This window comes from Acromyrmex echinatior, chromosome 18 (assembly GCF_024713525.1).
Source record: "Acromyrmex echinatior isolate Ae372 chromosome 18, ASM2471352v2, whole genome shotgun sequence".
Lineage (NCBI taxonomy): Eukaryota > Metazoa > Arthropoda > Insecta > Hymenoptera > Formicidae > Acromyrmex > Acromyrmex echinatior.
The window spans coordinates 8,139,200-8,155,976 of record NC_141869.1 but is presented as its reverse complement, the minus strand read 5'-3'; the positions used below and the strand labels follow the sequence as shown (position 1 = coordinate 8,155,976).

Genomic DNA, 16,777 nt, shown 5'->3' with positions numbered 1-16,777 from the left:
GAAACGCAAACATATTTGACAATTAAGCAAGCGATTTAATTAAATGTAATTAAATTTAAACTTACTCCGATATTTGAGTCTCCATAAAGACTAAGATGTAAACCAGCAAAGCTGGCACCACACAAGCTAGAGCCATCCAAAGCGGTATAGGTTTTTCATATCCGATAGGAGATACGAACCAATTTCTACCGGGTATAGTTGGGGAGAGTCCTTCGGGTACCAGCAACTTTTCCGTCTTTACCATAAGTAGATAGTCGATCAGAACAAAAACGACAATGCTAATAGGCACGCCGAAATCTCCGAAGGCTCTTCGAGCACTACGGCCTAAGTAATGGCTGTTGCGAAAGATTCTCAAGTAGTAGGCACCCAGGAAAGTGCCCAGACAAAGGATAGTACACATTAAAGCTGTATTGGGTTGATTAATTGGCAGCCTAATTCTATCATGACTCGGTAGAAGTTCGCGAACGTTTTCCAAGCGTAGGGTTTCTTCAGTTCCATTCCATGGCGATTGAGTAACCTTCATTTCAGCAACGTAGAGTGGATAGGTTATATTGTTGGTGTCCGGCCCAAAGCTGTATTCGTGAAGAAGAGGATTGCGCACGAAGTAGTTGTAAAGCTTCATAAACGTTTCAACGATATAAATGATAGAAATCAATCCAGTGAAGATCTCCTCGGTGAAGCGCGTGAAGAGTCGCACGAGAACGGAACCTTCGATACAGGCGATTGCCAGGGCGATGATACCCATCCAGGCGCCAACATATACCCGTACGGTGAGAAACTCAAGCTCGTTCGCCAAGCAGAAATTGTATAAGCTCTCGTCAAAGAGCAACAGCGGACCAGTTGTCCCGATAATCAAAAGCGGTTGAGTGCCGAACAATGCCATTATCACGCCCGTCCACGAACCGGAAATAAGAGTCTCGGAAATTCCTATTACGTTTTGTGTCTTATCACTCATCAGGCCGCCGAATGTGATGGCGCCGCATAGCGCGGCGAAATACATGAAGATAGCTGCCGCGACACAAGATGAGCTCAAACCATCCTTAAAATCGGACAAATAGAAAGGGTAACGACGCTTAATGTCGTTGATGAGGCCACCGAATGGTCGTTTGGTACGTCGCAATGGATCATAATCGTCTTCTGATGATTTCTTTTCCTCTTCGCCGGCGAGAAGAGCTGTTACACATACATTACATTATAGACGATAATAATTAAAAATTAAATAATTAATTAAAAATGAAAGAACGAGATCGATAAGAATTGAAAAACGAATATTCAATTATCAAAATATTTTTTTATCGAATTTTAAATTCTTGTTTGTCGAATTACTTGGAGAAATTACCTTTTTTTGCGGCTGCCTCATCTTGTTCCGGTTTGCTTTTCTCTTCGAGTGCCTTCGCCTTCCGTTTCCTGATAGCCTCACTCTTCGCTTTAAGCTCGTCGAACGGTAGCAAAGCTTGTCTTTCCCAATTACCAGGTGGCAATACAATTGAATCATCTAGAAACTCATTAATAGCTGAAAGTAACTCTCGTCTCTCGTTGGCTTTATAAGCGACTTTATGAAATGTCGTGTTTGCCATCAGAGTAGAAATGGACCGACCAATTTCATGATAGTCCAAGTCTGCATTTCTCGGTCCTAATAAGGTAAACATAAATCTGACCGGTATCGTGACCTCCGTAATGGACGGCATAAGTACACCTTCGGCTAATCGTACAAAGGCTATCGTTGGCTGATCCAAAAAGTCGACAGCACCGACAAGTACGACTGTTGCCTCAGCACCAGCTGGGATTCTTTTGAGGATGTAATCATTGTGACCTTTCTTTAAGTCTTCGTTACTGCTCATGTATGTTAACTCTTCCTTGATATCGACCATTGTATGATTGCTGTCGAGCGCCAAGTTCGATGATACGATCTTCGGCTTCGCATCGTGTAGATTCTGTTGGATGTTTCGAAATTTTTATAGAACAATCTAAGAACTTTTTATTTCCGCCAAAGAAGGATTACATAAGTCTTCAAAAAGAAAATTCAATCAGTTATTTCTCAATATCTTGAAATCAGAACAACTTATATCATTGAGTAATTAGAACTAATCTGTTTGTCTATCTAATTTCATGATATTGTTTAATTTAAAAAGAAAAATGTTTAATAATAATGTGAATTCTCTTATAAAAAGAAACAATGATTGATTTTTTTAAGTTTATTTATAATTAATTAGAGAATGATAATATATAATACTAGAGAGGAATGTAATTACTTCCAACAATTGTTTTTAGCTCAAGTATTACATGTTTATGAAAGATATTAATTGAAGTGAATATCCCATGATAAGAAAGTGCTTGTGATAGAAATAATTATAATTAGAAAGTAAGAAAAAACCGCTATACTCATGGATGCACATTTGCAAGATTGTATTAAAAAATACACTATAAATAAAAATTGATCAGGGCTGTCACAGAAAATGAATTTTGAAATTCCTTTCATTATTATTTCAAGTTTTTCAGATGAAAATAGAGTTTTCCATAACTAATATAAAATATGTAAGTTTTAACACACACACACACACGCGCGCGCGCGCGCGTGCACGCATAAAATATGTTCAGATAATAATTTTAAGGTTTAAAAAGCTTTATTTACTGGTCTTATCAGTTGACTTTGGGTGGCGCAAGATCAGGTTAAGATCACATCGATTTTTTCAAATTTTTATTGCATGTTCTTGTAGTTTATCTCGAGAGTTTTTCAAAACACTATGACAAAATATTTTTTCATTAAATATTTTTTGAATCATAAGGCTTGAAAGTTATCGCTGGAAGCGGTTAGCATTATTTAAGGTGTTATTATTAATGATTACAATCTTTTAAATGTTTTTCAGAGACATGAGCTTGATATTATATACTAAGATCAAGATCTTTGGAGATTTATTCTTTTATTTTCATTTTTACACTAAAAATGAAAAAAAAAAGAAGTTTAGCTACCCAAAGTCAAACTGATATAAGACTAGTAAAAAGGTCTTTTTAACTATTACCTGAAACTATTACCTAAACATATATTTAATTAGCCTAAAAAAAAGAGGTGTATGGGTGTCTGGGACACCCTATATAATATTTAAAAAATTATAAATTATTTGGAATAAAAGAGCAGTTAAGAAAATTGTGAACAAAGTCCAAAAAAATTCTAGACCCTTTTATATTTTTTCCTGACTTTTCCTGGTTTTCAATGGCCAATTTTAATTTCTCTAAATTACAAATGGTAAAGAGGGCATAGGAATCGAGCGCGGTAAATAGTGCATAATAAACAATTTCTATTTAATAATCGAATTCGGTTATACATGTTACGTCTTACATATTTCGGCTTGTTTTCGAGCCTTTTTCAGATAATCCGACAACGATAGTAAATATTTTACAACTATTAATTTTTCGTTGATATACAATTGCGTTATTTGCGTCTGAATACTTTCGGTTGTTTCTTAATTCTTGAATTAGAAAGTTATCTTGAAACGCTATATGGTCAATCCCGAACAGTTGATCGACCGGATGAAAATCGAAATGCTATTTTTATGAAATAAGCATAAATGAGGGGAATAACTGTAACAGTTACAATTGTGATAAAAGTTAATCATAAGCATTGGAGGTGTTATTGTACAATACCTCATGTAAATATTGTGCATTAGTTTGATAAAATCTTAGAACATATACTACTGGAAGTAGAAATTGGAATTGTCCATGCCATCCATATACCAAACCTGAAGACATGTGCGCGAGAGAAAAATCTAGAGGGTCCTAAATGTGCATGCGTCAGTATTGTTGCTGTGTGAATGATACAGTTGTTTTAGCGTTTCTTACATAGTTTATTATTCATTTTATTAATATAAGGCCATGACACACAAAAAACTTAAAGCAGCAAGATGTAAGCAGTAAAGAAATCAACATGTGGATTGGCTACTGCTTACGTTATGATCTTAAGCATTCTACTGTGATTGGTCAATTCGTTTTAATACTTAAGTTTTTTATTTGCATTGGTCCTTAGTTGCAGAAGCTTTATGTTATGTATTTTAAACAAAATGGTAATAAAACTGACTTAATCTATTATATTTAATAATTTATTTCCCAAAAATAAATAACTTTATGAAAATGACTGCAGTTTTATGGAATTGATAAGGATATTCAGATCAATTTTACTTTAACCTCACATTTCATTCTTATATTAAAGTTCATTTTAACACTAATTTGCCCTGGTGAAAAAATTATCTTTATTAATATCTTTATTAAAATATTTTTATTAATTCCATAAAACTGCAGCCATTTTTATAAAGTTATTTATTTTTGGGAAACTTTTTCAAAAGAAATGAAATAAATATGAAGTACGTATCAAATATCAATAACATATTGGGTCATCTAAAAAGTATCCGCGGTACTTTGTCACTAGATATATGACCATCAACACACATCTAGTGACAAAAAACCGAGGATACTTTTTAGATGACCCAATATGTAAACATAACCTACATGTTACCACATAATTGATGCCTTCATAAAATATTACATTAACTTAATAAAAAACCGAATTTATTATTATGATTACCACACACTATACAATATTTGTAAAGCATTTTTTTATTATGCTAAATTCGTTTTTTTACTTTGGCACAAATATATGGCTATAAACATACGAATGAAGTGGAACGTGGACAAACGGGTTAAGCGCTGTATGTGCATTTACAGTCAACTGCGATTCTATAACTTTCTCTCTTGCACAGATGTTGACTTCACGTTCAGCGCTCAATTCCGCTTCCAATAATACATGTTTTAAGGATAATAAATTAATGATAGATCTTATTCAAATGTTCAAAGTAAAGATGTATAGATTCATTGTTCAAAAGCTTAGTAAAAAAAATTAAAATAAAGATGTATAGTTTACGTTTACAACACTTCATTCTACAGCTATCCATTATTGACGAATCGAGACTATATTATATTATAGTTACAATAATAGAGAAATAAGCTTTGTGGAGACTTTCAGTATCTGTATAAATTCTGTGTTCAGTATAAATTTAGACTTTTTTGTTTGATAAATAACATTTTAGAAATCAATCTTTTCGTATAATAAGGTTCTTCATCTGAAATAATAATAACGTTTTCCCATTCGAATTTGTGATCCTCCTGCATTCTATGATCGGAATGATTAACCGAGTGGACGTGTTCCGTTTTATATGCTTTCGGTGTTCTGAGATTCTAGTTTTAAGTTGTCTTTCAGTTTGGCTGACATATGTTGCCTCACAATTTTTGCATGCAATTTTATATACTATATTATTTTTTGCGTCTCATGAGGCGATTTTTACATGATTTTATAAATGTCAATTTTTCTAGCTTTTCTCGGTTTTCCCGATTTTTCCGTGACAACCCTGATTGATATTTATGAGATTGAAATAGTTCATCCGTACATTAATGCGAAAGACACATCATATCTTCTGATTTGTTCTATAATAATAAAAGAAAATTAGGCGGAAAAGAATATAAAACTATAGAGAATAAAATTTAATGGATAAGTGCGATATACGATCACAAGCATTTTATAGTCACAACTACCGACAAATGGTACTACACGAATATTTCTAGATTCAATTTAACCCAGGTGAGACTAGTGCTAAGAAAGCACCATGGACACAACGCAATGAAAAAACTGCAAGCTATGGGTATGCGCTGCGATTGTTCTATTTATATTACAAAGTAAAAATTGCGGCATTTATTTATTATGGAAGTAAACTGAAGAACATGAAGCAAAAATTTATTCCACTTATAAGTCTTTTTCTAGGTTCAATGTTAAGACTAAAAAATTATATAAAGGCTAAAATTTACAATTAAAATTAAACAATTAATATGTATCTTAAGTTGAGCATTGTTAACTCACACTATTTCCCGGTAAAAAATTTTTCATATACGTATAATACAACTATATAAAATTGTATAAAAATATATATAATTATGTGTAATTTTTTATGTAATCATACATAAAAAAAATTATACATGATTATATATAAATCTATCTCATATATAATTACAAATTTTTTAATGTATTTATAGTATAAATAGATATAACAATCGTATACATTTTTATACTTGTTTATATATAATCTATTGTGGTTTATACAGAGGGCCTTCTTTAAGTACATTTCCATATTCAAGGGCGCAATTCTTTTGTTTCATTTTGTGTAAAAAAGTTCATATAAATATATCCTATTCGGCCTAGTTTTCAAAATACAAGTGAATGTTCGCAAATGTTTGACCACATAAATTGTTAAGGATTTGTTTTTGCATAAATATTTATGCCTAATTGCTTCATGTGAATTACCATTCGCACGACCGTAGACAAAGTGACAATATCAAAGTCATAAAAATAAAAACAAACTTCAGTTCTGATGTTGCTGCGGGTTAGTTAGCTTATATACGTTTTCGGGCCAAATTTCAACCCATTAAACTCGATTTCATGATGCCTAAATTTACAAGTTTTTAAATAGCAGATATGTACTTTATGTATATGGTTGTGCAAATAGTAACTTACGTGAAGCAAGGCATATTTATGCAGAAAGATATTCCCAACGCAATTTACTATGTCGTCAAACATTTGTGAACATTCACCGCTATCTTCGAAAAAAGGCGTAAAAGATATTCTTTCGTGAAGGGAATTCTTTTGTAAAGGATACTGTTGCTCTTGGCAGGCTTGTGACAATTAGAATATCGGAACTAGAGGAAGCTACACGTTAAAAAAAAATTTTTTTCAAACACCCTGCATTTCGGAAACTAAGTCGTTTAGGATACATGTTTATATAAACTTTATATGAACTTTTTTACTTAAAATAAATTGAAGAATTATTCCTTTGAGTATGGCAATGTACTTAAAGAACACCCTATATATAAAGTAGTTTATGCACTTTGCGATTTGGGAAATACACAAGGATTGTTGTTTATTTGTTTTGTTTTATTATGCATGCGTGTATGTGTTGAAATTATCTTTTTTTTTTTCATTCAAGGTGTCTGTCAAAACTACTCAGAACCGATTCAATTCTGCTGGAAATATGTTGTTAAATACAAAAATCTAAAAAATATTATCTTTTCGACTTAATCTTAAATTTAAGGCGTGAAACAATCTTTCAAAATTAATGGAAGGGATTCAAAATATTAGATTTTGAAGAATCTAAATACACAGTTATAAAATATATTAAAAAATCATAAAAATTTTGTCTAAAATCAGGAAATACGATGGTGTTTCGGCGGCGTTAAAGCCTATTCTATTATACAATGTGCCCTTTGTTTCCTGTTTCTTGTTTTTATCTCTTGCTTTTTTTTCCTTTGCAACCGTTTTATCGACAATTGTATTTCTTGCTACGTGTTTCTCTTGTTTCTTCCGAAGTTCATTAACTTTTATCTCGAGCGATATAAAACAAAAAAACCGGATAAAAACAAAAAGTAAGTAAAAAACAAGATGTAAAAAATAGTAAAAAGCAAGAAACAGGAAACAAAAAGCATATTGTAGAATAGGTTTTAGACATTATCGTTTCTTTATGCGAGATAACAAGTTGAAGGCGGAGAATCGAGATTATCGAATCTCAATAACGGCTGAATCGATCAAGTTCTACATATGTTCAATTGATAGCTTTCACTCGAATCGTATAATAAAAATGCTTTAATTTTTTTCTACGTGCTCTACGAGCGAAGATATTGCGACGCAAAGTCCCAATGTGAAATTTTTGAATACGTTGTCGTTATTATGATTATGTTCATTATGTTCCTTGACTAGCCAGATGTACTGTTGGATGTTTTGGCGCGAGAGTGCACTAGCGTATGATGCAAGAACCGCGTATATGAAAAATGAAATTATACGCTGGTATATGTTAATAACTCAGCTAGAAAATGATAATGAAAAGCGATGTATTCGTGATCGATCTCCATTTGTTTATAACTTAATAAAAGGTGATCAAAAGGTGATCGAATGAAAGCGAAATTACACGCTAGTATTTGTTAACTAAATTAGGAAATGATAATGAAAAAGCGATTTATTCGTCATCGATCTCTATTTATTTATAATCAATATTTAACAAATGGAGATCGAACGGAAATGAAATTATACACTGGTATTTGTACGCATGATGCAAGAAGCGCGAAAATGAAATTATACGCTGGTATATGTTAATAATTCAGCTAGGAAATGAAAAGCGATGATCGTGATCGATCTCCATTTGTTTATAACTTAATATTTAACAAAAGGAGATCGAAATTATACACTATATTAACTAAGTCAGAAGATGACGATGATAAAGCGATTTATTCAACTTCGAGATCTTCATTTGTTTATAACTTAATATTTAATAAAAGGAAATTGGATGGAAACGAAATTACACTATATTGGTATTTGTTAAGTTAGAAAATGATAATGAAAAGTAATTTATCTGTTATCGATCTCTATTTGTTTATAAATTAATACGTAAGAAAAAGAGATCGAAAACGAAATTACACTATATTTGTTAACTAAATCAGAATATGATAATGACAAAGCGATTTGTTTGATCTTGATCTTTATTTGTTTATAACTTAATATTTAACCCTCAACTACATGTCTCATTTAATCTTAATTTATACGTCTGGGTCCAAGTCATCCACGGCGTTTATGACTGGCTCTGTAATTATCACAAATCTCAATGGAAAAAATTTTTTTTTAATGAAATGCCAGAATGTTAGAATCGAGATATCAAAATATAAAAAGATTTTGATAATAATTGAAAAAATTATACCAAAAAATATTAAAGATTTGAGAGAAAAGTGGAATAATCAGTTTTTTTTTCAAAAATCATATCTTTATGATAAAAAAAAATTTCACTTTCGGCAAAAATCTCGAATTTACATTTGACGGGTCCAAGCCTTTTATTGCACTGCAATTAACATCAAGACAATGACGAAACAATTGCATCACGGCGACAAAGAAAGATTCCAAGTTTTTTTACCTCCTCACTTCAACTTTGCAATATTAATTGTACAAAAATAGCAGCAGACTAAAATTTTCATTTTCCGTATCCAAATGACTCACTCATATAATTGAGGGTTAATAAAAGGAGATCAGATGATCAGTCGGGAGGATGATATTTTTGAAAGAAATATTTCAGACAAAAGTTGTAAGGTATAAAAAGATCTGTTTATAGATCTTATCCAGTTTGACCTTAGGTGGCGTCGCCAGATTAAGATCAAATCGATTTTTTTAAATAGGATACCCTATTTTTTATGTCAGAATCTAATAGTTGGTGTTAAAAGCTTTTCAAAATACTATAATAAAGTTATTTTTCGTTAAGTACTTTTCGAGTTATAAGGCTTGAAAGTTAACCGCCGGCATTAACATTACGCAAAGTGTCCGACCGACGCCTAAAACCTTTTGAATGCTGTTCAGGATTATGTCCTGGATAACATTTGTTAAGATCAAGACCATTGGAGATTATTCCTCTTATTTTCATTTTTGCACTAAAAATTCATTTTTATGTAAAAATAAAAAAAATAATCCAATGATCTTGATCTTAGCAAATGTTATTAAGATCATGACGTTGAACAACATTCAAGAGGTTTTAGCAGTCGTTTAGACATTTTGAGTAATGTTAATGCTAGGGATACTATAACTTTCAAGTTTTATAATTCGAAAAGTATTTTATAAAAAAGCATTTTATTATAATATTTTGAAAAACTTTCAAGATGTGCTACAAGAATATGTAATGAAAAGTGAGGAGTCCCATTAAAAGAATTCAAACTAATCTTGTCTTGACTTAACACTGCCATCCAAGGTCAACTTAATAAGGGTGAAATCACACGATGCGGAATAGGACTGCGAAATAGAAAATGCGTCATTGAAGCAATCAGTGCTATTCATTCATATTCCGTACTTTTTCATTACACAAGTTTTGTGTGCTATATTCACATGATGCAGGATGAATTTGAACACTACTAACTTTATGTTAATAATTTGCTTATTAAAAAGAAATATAATTTATCAAATAAAAACAATTCACTGTTGTAGTATTTAATATTTTACAATTAATATTTACAATCTCATAACAACTTTTTTGAACTGTTTTAACGCATTTACTAACATTTTTCCGTACCATGTGAAAACAGTGCTGAAATCGCACGAAATGCGTCATTGTTTTTTGATCTTGATATCTATATTTACGCACTTTGATTTTGTCATTTTGCTTTATTCGTCTCAACATTACGCGATTCCACCATATCAATAAGTAATATCAATTATCAATATCAATTAAATTATTTTAACCTTTCAAAATACGATGGTTTATTACAAGAACACGATTTAGGTACTTTACGATTTAGAACACAATGACGCACTCTCTATTCCGCAACATCAAATGCGAAATAGCGCTAATTGGTTGCTTCAATGACGTATTCTCTATTCCACAATCCTATTCCGCATCATGATTTCATTCTAATTTCACCTCAAGTCCTCCTCAAAGTGACAAAATTTTTGTCTGAACATATTTTTCATTTAACACTTTCAAAGATAATAACTTGTAACACTTTACGTGGACCACTCTACATATATACAAGTCTTATTTTAACTTCGACACCGAAATATCTTGAAAATTATAAGATACGGAATAATGTTTCAGACGAAAGTTGTAGTGTTTAAAAAGATCTATTTACTGACCATATCAGTTTGACGTTGAATGGCATTGCCAAAATTAGGACGAGGTTTTTTTTCTGTTTTTTTTTAAACAGATCCCCCCCGTAGATTTTATCGCTTGCATGCTATTATAGCCCTTCCTGAAACCTTTTCAAAACACTATAATTTAATTCACTTTGAATCAGTTGTTTTGAAATTATCGAGATTTATTGTGTCTACTCGATATAAGCAATCCTGTCGCCTTTAACAATCGCATAAAATTTCATTTACCTCCATTGCACGCTGTGTATTGTCAGCGACAAATATCACGTGTACGCGGTATTCCGTCGCTACGGCGAAAGCATTTGTTGAGTTGCTTTAAGCAGGTGAGCTCTGCACATCTTTATTACGACTCTTTCGATCTAAATTAGATCATATAACTTTGCTAGTATATAACTTTGCTTTGTATAAATCCATCGCCTTTTATATGTACCGTATATCTTAGAAATAAGAAAAAAAATGATGAACTTTCGTGTCACATAAAATAAAAATTCTTAGAATTCTATATGTACATACATACATACATGTATGTATAGTTATACATACAAAAAAATATAGTCCTCTAAAACAAGGTTCTTCATAATATTAATTACGTCAGCTACGTCAGTTACGTTAACTTTTGCTACTGGAAAACTGCAGTAAAGAAGCTTTTTAATTTTTTATTAGTTTGTTTTAACGAACTCAGATTCTGATTTCTTGTACTTAAGGAATGATGAATTATACATCAAATGAAATAGTAGATATTCTGCCGACTCTTGGCGAAAGCAACAGGAATTACAGATGTATTTCCCCGTTGTTATGCTGGCTATAATCTAATCGTCGCCATCCGAATGCTCAATAAGTGATAAATATTGAAAAAACAGCTCGCAGAAATATATTACATCGCCAGAGATAGAGAAACAGGTTTCTAAACAATAATGATCCTAAATTTCTCACAATTTTGGGCATGATTCATTTCAATCCACATGTAAGTATTCGATAAATAGAATATAAATTAAGAATCCCTCGATCTACAATTCATCGAATTATAATCTATACAATACCATCCTTATTACACCAACTTGATACAGGAATTGAGCAAAGATGATTGCGGACTGAAAGTCCAATTTTGTAGATGGGTACTCGATGCATTGAAATAGAATCCAAATTTCTTTTGGAATGTCTGTTTCAGTGACGAAGCTACATTCTATAACAATGACAATCTCAATAGACAAAATCACAATAGTCATTACTGCTCACCAGTAAATCCTCAATGATATCGACAGATAATCAACCAGTATCGTTAGAATCTCCACGTTTGAATTGGCATATGCAATGGTCAAATTATTGGACAGTATTTTCTTGAACGTACAATTAATGATGCAATTTACTTAGATTTTCTCCAAAATCATTTACCAGGATATCTTTAGAACACTCCACTGGATGTCCGCCAAAGATTTTGGTTTCAACAGGATAATGCTCCAGTACATTACTCTTAAGAAGTTCAAATTTTCTTAGATGAGCAATATCTAAATCATTGGATAGGTCAGGGAGGACAAGTCTTGTGGGCTTCCTGAAGATCACCGAATCTAAATCCTCTTGATTATTATTTATAGGGATATGTAAAAAATACTGTGTATCAGGAAGCACCAACCACGAGACTAGATATGACGGAAAGAGTCAAAAAAGCCTGTCAAACGATAACGCCGTAAATACTTAGAGGAGTTCTACTTTAGACGCAGATTGATTTTGTGCTTGGGAAATAACGGTACACATTTTGAATATTTAATTCCGAGAGTGATACCTAATGACAATTAAGACCAAATTCCTTAATCCTCCGATCTTACTTTCATGGCCGAATCATTCCTTGAGCTTGTCTTCACTAGCTAGATCAACCAAATGACATGTTATCATATAAATCCCGATAACTTCAAAACAGCTGACCCAAAGTGAATTAAATAGTATTTTCGAAAGATCTCAAGAAGGACTATAACAATATACAATAAAATCTAAAGGACTTCTACTTAAAAAATTCAAAGTGGCTTCGTCCTGACTTTGGCAACGCCATCCAATGTCAAACGGATATGATCTTTAACTACTAACTAAAAACTAACTAAGTAAATAAATTTTTTTAGACCCTACAACTTTTGTCTGAAACATTTTTCCGTATCTTTTATAATTTTTGAGATATCTCAGTAGCAAAGTTAAAATGAAACACTCTTCTGTGTGTGTGTGTATATATATATATATATATATATATATATATTAGGTGTTGGAATTAATTCGTAGCGTTTTTAATGAAAAAATGTTATTTATTTCACATGAGCATTAAAAAATACATTAATGAAAGTACTTCCCATCTCTTGTAAAACGCTACGAATTAATTCCAACACCTAATATATATATATATATATATATATATATATGTAATTCCGAATAATGGCCAAACTTCGAGAGCGTGTAGGCTATCAATAAACTAAGAAAAAAAGTTTTTTAAAGATAAACTCCTTTTTACTTCATTTTGGGAAAAATCGTAAAAAAAACAAAACATAATTTTCGGAATATTATCGTCTTTAAAGTGAAATATTATTTTTGTATAATTTTTGTTTTTGCGTAAGGGAGTCCGTACTCAAAGGAACAGGGAAACAAAGGAACAGAGAACAAAAATTTCAACCAATCAGAAATCATGCACTGTGAAATACAGTTTCTAAAAGGTTGAAATTTTTATTCTTTATTCTTTTTCCTATTCCTTGATTGTGCGTAACTCCTAAAACTTTAGCGATTATGCTTCAGAGGCAGTGTGAGAGTATGTCTAGGCAGAAGAGTGCCAGCCACATCGGCGAGTCATTACATGTACCAGATCAGTGTTTGGTTGTAACACGAGCTGATTGTACAAGATGCAATGCTGTAAGAGGCCATTATTTTAAACAATATTTGCATTAAGCAAGTGACAATGTAAATAAATAAATGTGAATGAATAAGTAATAAATAAGTACAAAAATAAAAATTACGTTTTGTCTTCTTTTGTGATTTTCTCCAAAATGAAGTAAAAACGAGTATATCTTTAAAAGAGTATATCTTTTTTCTTAGTTTATCGATCCCTTATACACTCTCGAAGTTTGTCTATTTAAATTCGGAACATCCTGTATATATAAATTTTTTTACCGGGTCTAATCAATATTTTATGTTACTATATATTTATTCTTCTATTGGAACTAACGATAATAGTAACAAATGTTAACTTTGTTGTCAATATTAGGCATATGAAACACACAAAATATTGATATCAGATTAAAAATATTCAGATTAAAAATATTCTTAGTATTAATATAAATTGTTTACGTTTTAAAACCGATGTACATATAATTAACCCTTAAGAGAGGAATTTTGCAAAATCACTAGATATACCCATTGTCCTGTAAATTCGGACTTTAAAAAATAAATAAAAATTCAAATAAGAAGTGCGAGTGAATAGAGTGAAAAACTAAAGTAACAGAAATGAAAAAAACTGCGTTTGATTCGGGAAACGAGAGATTTACATGTTGTGTTACATGGTTCTCAGCAGGTTCCCGCGCAGCATCTTCTTCCTCCAGCCAGATGGACTGTGGAAATAATATTAGTACTGTTAAATCTATTCCCTGCTACCATATTCGTTACGACTACTCACTACTGATCGCGTTCGATACATCTGCCCTTGCAGGTAATCTTCAACATTTCCATAAACTGCAGCATTCATATAAAATTGATTTATTTTTAAGTCTCAATGCGCGAACACGGTAAAATATATCAGCATTCATTACAGTCGTCACGATTACTTTCCGTTTCGGTCACATGATTCCAAACGTGCAAGTTGCGTTGCAAACCCAGGGTTGCATCAGTTTGTGGAACTAAAATTGAGATGGAATTTGTCAAATCTAATTTATATAGCAAAATCTTGAAACCTATAAATACGGTTGTTACCTGTTGAGCAATTGATTATCATGATTCTTTACCTTTCATCAGTGCTTATTTACTTTTCAATACAATTTTTCGACTCGAAGCGAATTTCGCGAATTTTAATCAAAGGTCGATCGTTTTTGTGTGCATGATGCATGTTACGTAAAAAATATCATTGTTACGGATGAATTACCTGAAGGCTGGTGTAACTAGAATAACTCCTCTTGCCACCGAAACGGAAACCACGTTCATGTTCGTGCACATGCCTGTGTCTGAGTAGAAGTGCTCTCATCACGACCGGTCTGTCTTGGGCTAGGATAAGCTCTTCGATGACCATTTGCTCGACTATTCTATAAGCCAGCCCAGGCAGATCTTTTTCCTCCAGATCAAGAAGAATCACACCAGTTTCTAGACATCGGCGAAGATTCAGTAGTGAATGAAAACTAAGAGAAGCCACGTGAGGTCTGCCCCATCTGTCAGCACCCTCCTCAACGTCTTCCTCATATTTGATCCATCTGGCGGTCTCTCGCCATTCACGCTCTTCGCCCAAGCCATGTAGTTCGTCCAATTGAACGAATACCTCGTGCGGCGAATGATCGTACATCTTCTTGAAGGTGTCATAGAAAATGCCGCCCTCCTTTCGTCGGGCGATCTGCACCGTCGAGTAAGCGGCTTTATGCCGGCGCATGCCACGTGGATCATCACTACGATGCGACTCCAAATCATCAATGTCGAGTTCTTGCAAAGTGCTTGCTTCTTCTGGCTGGACGCTGACACGTCGAGCCAGCAGATTCGAACTATCTGGAAGACCGGCTCCTGATCGTTTTCGCCATTGCGGATCCTCCTGTAGAGAGTATTTGCGAGATTTGTGATGGTGACGTCTGGAAGAGTAGTCAATAATAGTGATTAGTTAAGTCTTTTATAAGATTTCATTCATAAGTAAAGAATCAGAATAATAAGTAAGTAACATTATAGATGAATAAATCTAACACAATAAAAATGGAGGAAAAATGCTAGTAAGCGCCAACACCAAGTGATAGCGTGTAAATTATTTCTCTAATAAAATATGTGGATAAAGTGAATAATTTTTTAAATAAGCAATTATATATGTTTTCTTTACACTAATTGATTCATCTATTCATATTGATTATTCTGTTCATAAAAGTATTAAGATACGATTATCAAAAAATTAATACTTTACGAGATATTTAATATTTTATGTCAATATGTGCCGAAATAAAGTATAAAATATCTCCTGAACTATTGATTTTTCGATATCATTATTATTAATACTTTTATATACAGAATGGTTAGAGGAATCATATTATGTAAAAAATCATATAATTTCATTTAAAAAACTAATTTTGAAATTTTTTTAACGCTTACACTTACAAAAAAAATTTAGGCACTATATAATGGCTCCCTTAAAGTCATACAACTTTTGTATATAACAGTTTTTTATTTAGAGTTTATCAACTTAGAGTTTACCAAGTTTTTCGAGATGTGCAACAAATTATATGCCTCACCTTGTGTATAAATTCAAGAAATATGTATTCATACAATATGTATTTAAGCATTATTTAAGATCCGCTTAAGACCGAATATAGGATTTCTCTCATTTAATTAGATTAAGTTCTATTTATCTCTATCTTTATTTTGTTTTTTTTTTTGTGATTCTGTTAGCTTAATATCAAATTAGCAGAGCCACGTTTTTTTCTCAAAATGAGTACTAAAAAATTAAATAAGTTTGAGTCTGCTCATTTGGTGCTGCTGGCTTATTAGAGATGCTATCGAACGTGAATGTAAGTTGAAATTTGTCCATCTTGTAGAGACAATCATTAAACGTACCTATTATCGTGTTAACATTCAAAATGTTAACATTAAACGTACACTTACTTCAGACTCTGATTGACCCTAATTTTATTATTGTAATAACTATTTCAATCTCGTGTTACACTTAAAGATATAGTAAGATTTTTATTTAGAAAATGTAAGAACAATTAAGGAATCTAATCTAAATAGAGCCAAAACTTAATTAAATCACTGATATACATATATATTTTTTTCATACCCGCCCCATAAATCTTGAATTAACTATCTGACTTGGTACCGCTCTGTACTGGAATTGTCACGCTGCAAATCTAGCTCATCGCTTAG

General features: G+C 32.1%; 1 protein-coding gene across 10 annotated transcripts in view; it reads right to left on the bottom strand.

The window, feature by feature from the left end:
- The window catches only part of Ae2 (anion exchange protein Ae2), a 55,680-nt gene that overhangs the window by 5,676 nt on the left and 33,227 nt on the right, over positions 1–16,777 (bottom strand). For 8 of the 10 annotated variants that reach the window (XM_087415437.1, XM_011053799.2, XM_011053797.2 and 5 more), the window contains 4 exons: positions 14,814–15,501; positions 14,224–14,286; positions 1,340–1,934; positions 66–1,173 (listed from right to left, as the gene is read on the bottom strand). In XM_087415437.1, coding sequence (XP_087271563.1) covers positions 66–1,173; positions 1,340–1,934; positions 14,224–14,286; positions 14,814–15,501 — 2,454 coding nt within the window. The remainder of the gene's footprint in view (positions 1–65; positions 1,174–1,339; positions 1,935–14,223; positions 14,287–14,813; positions 15,502–16,777) is intronic. The other 2 variants (XM_087415433.1, XM_087415434.1) reach the window with 2 other exon arrangements.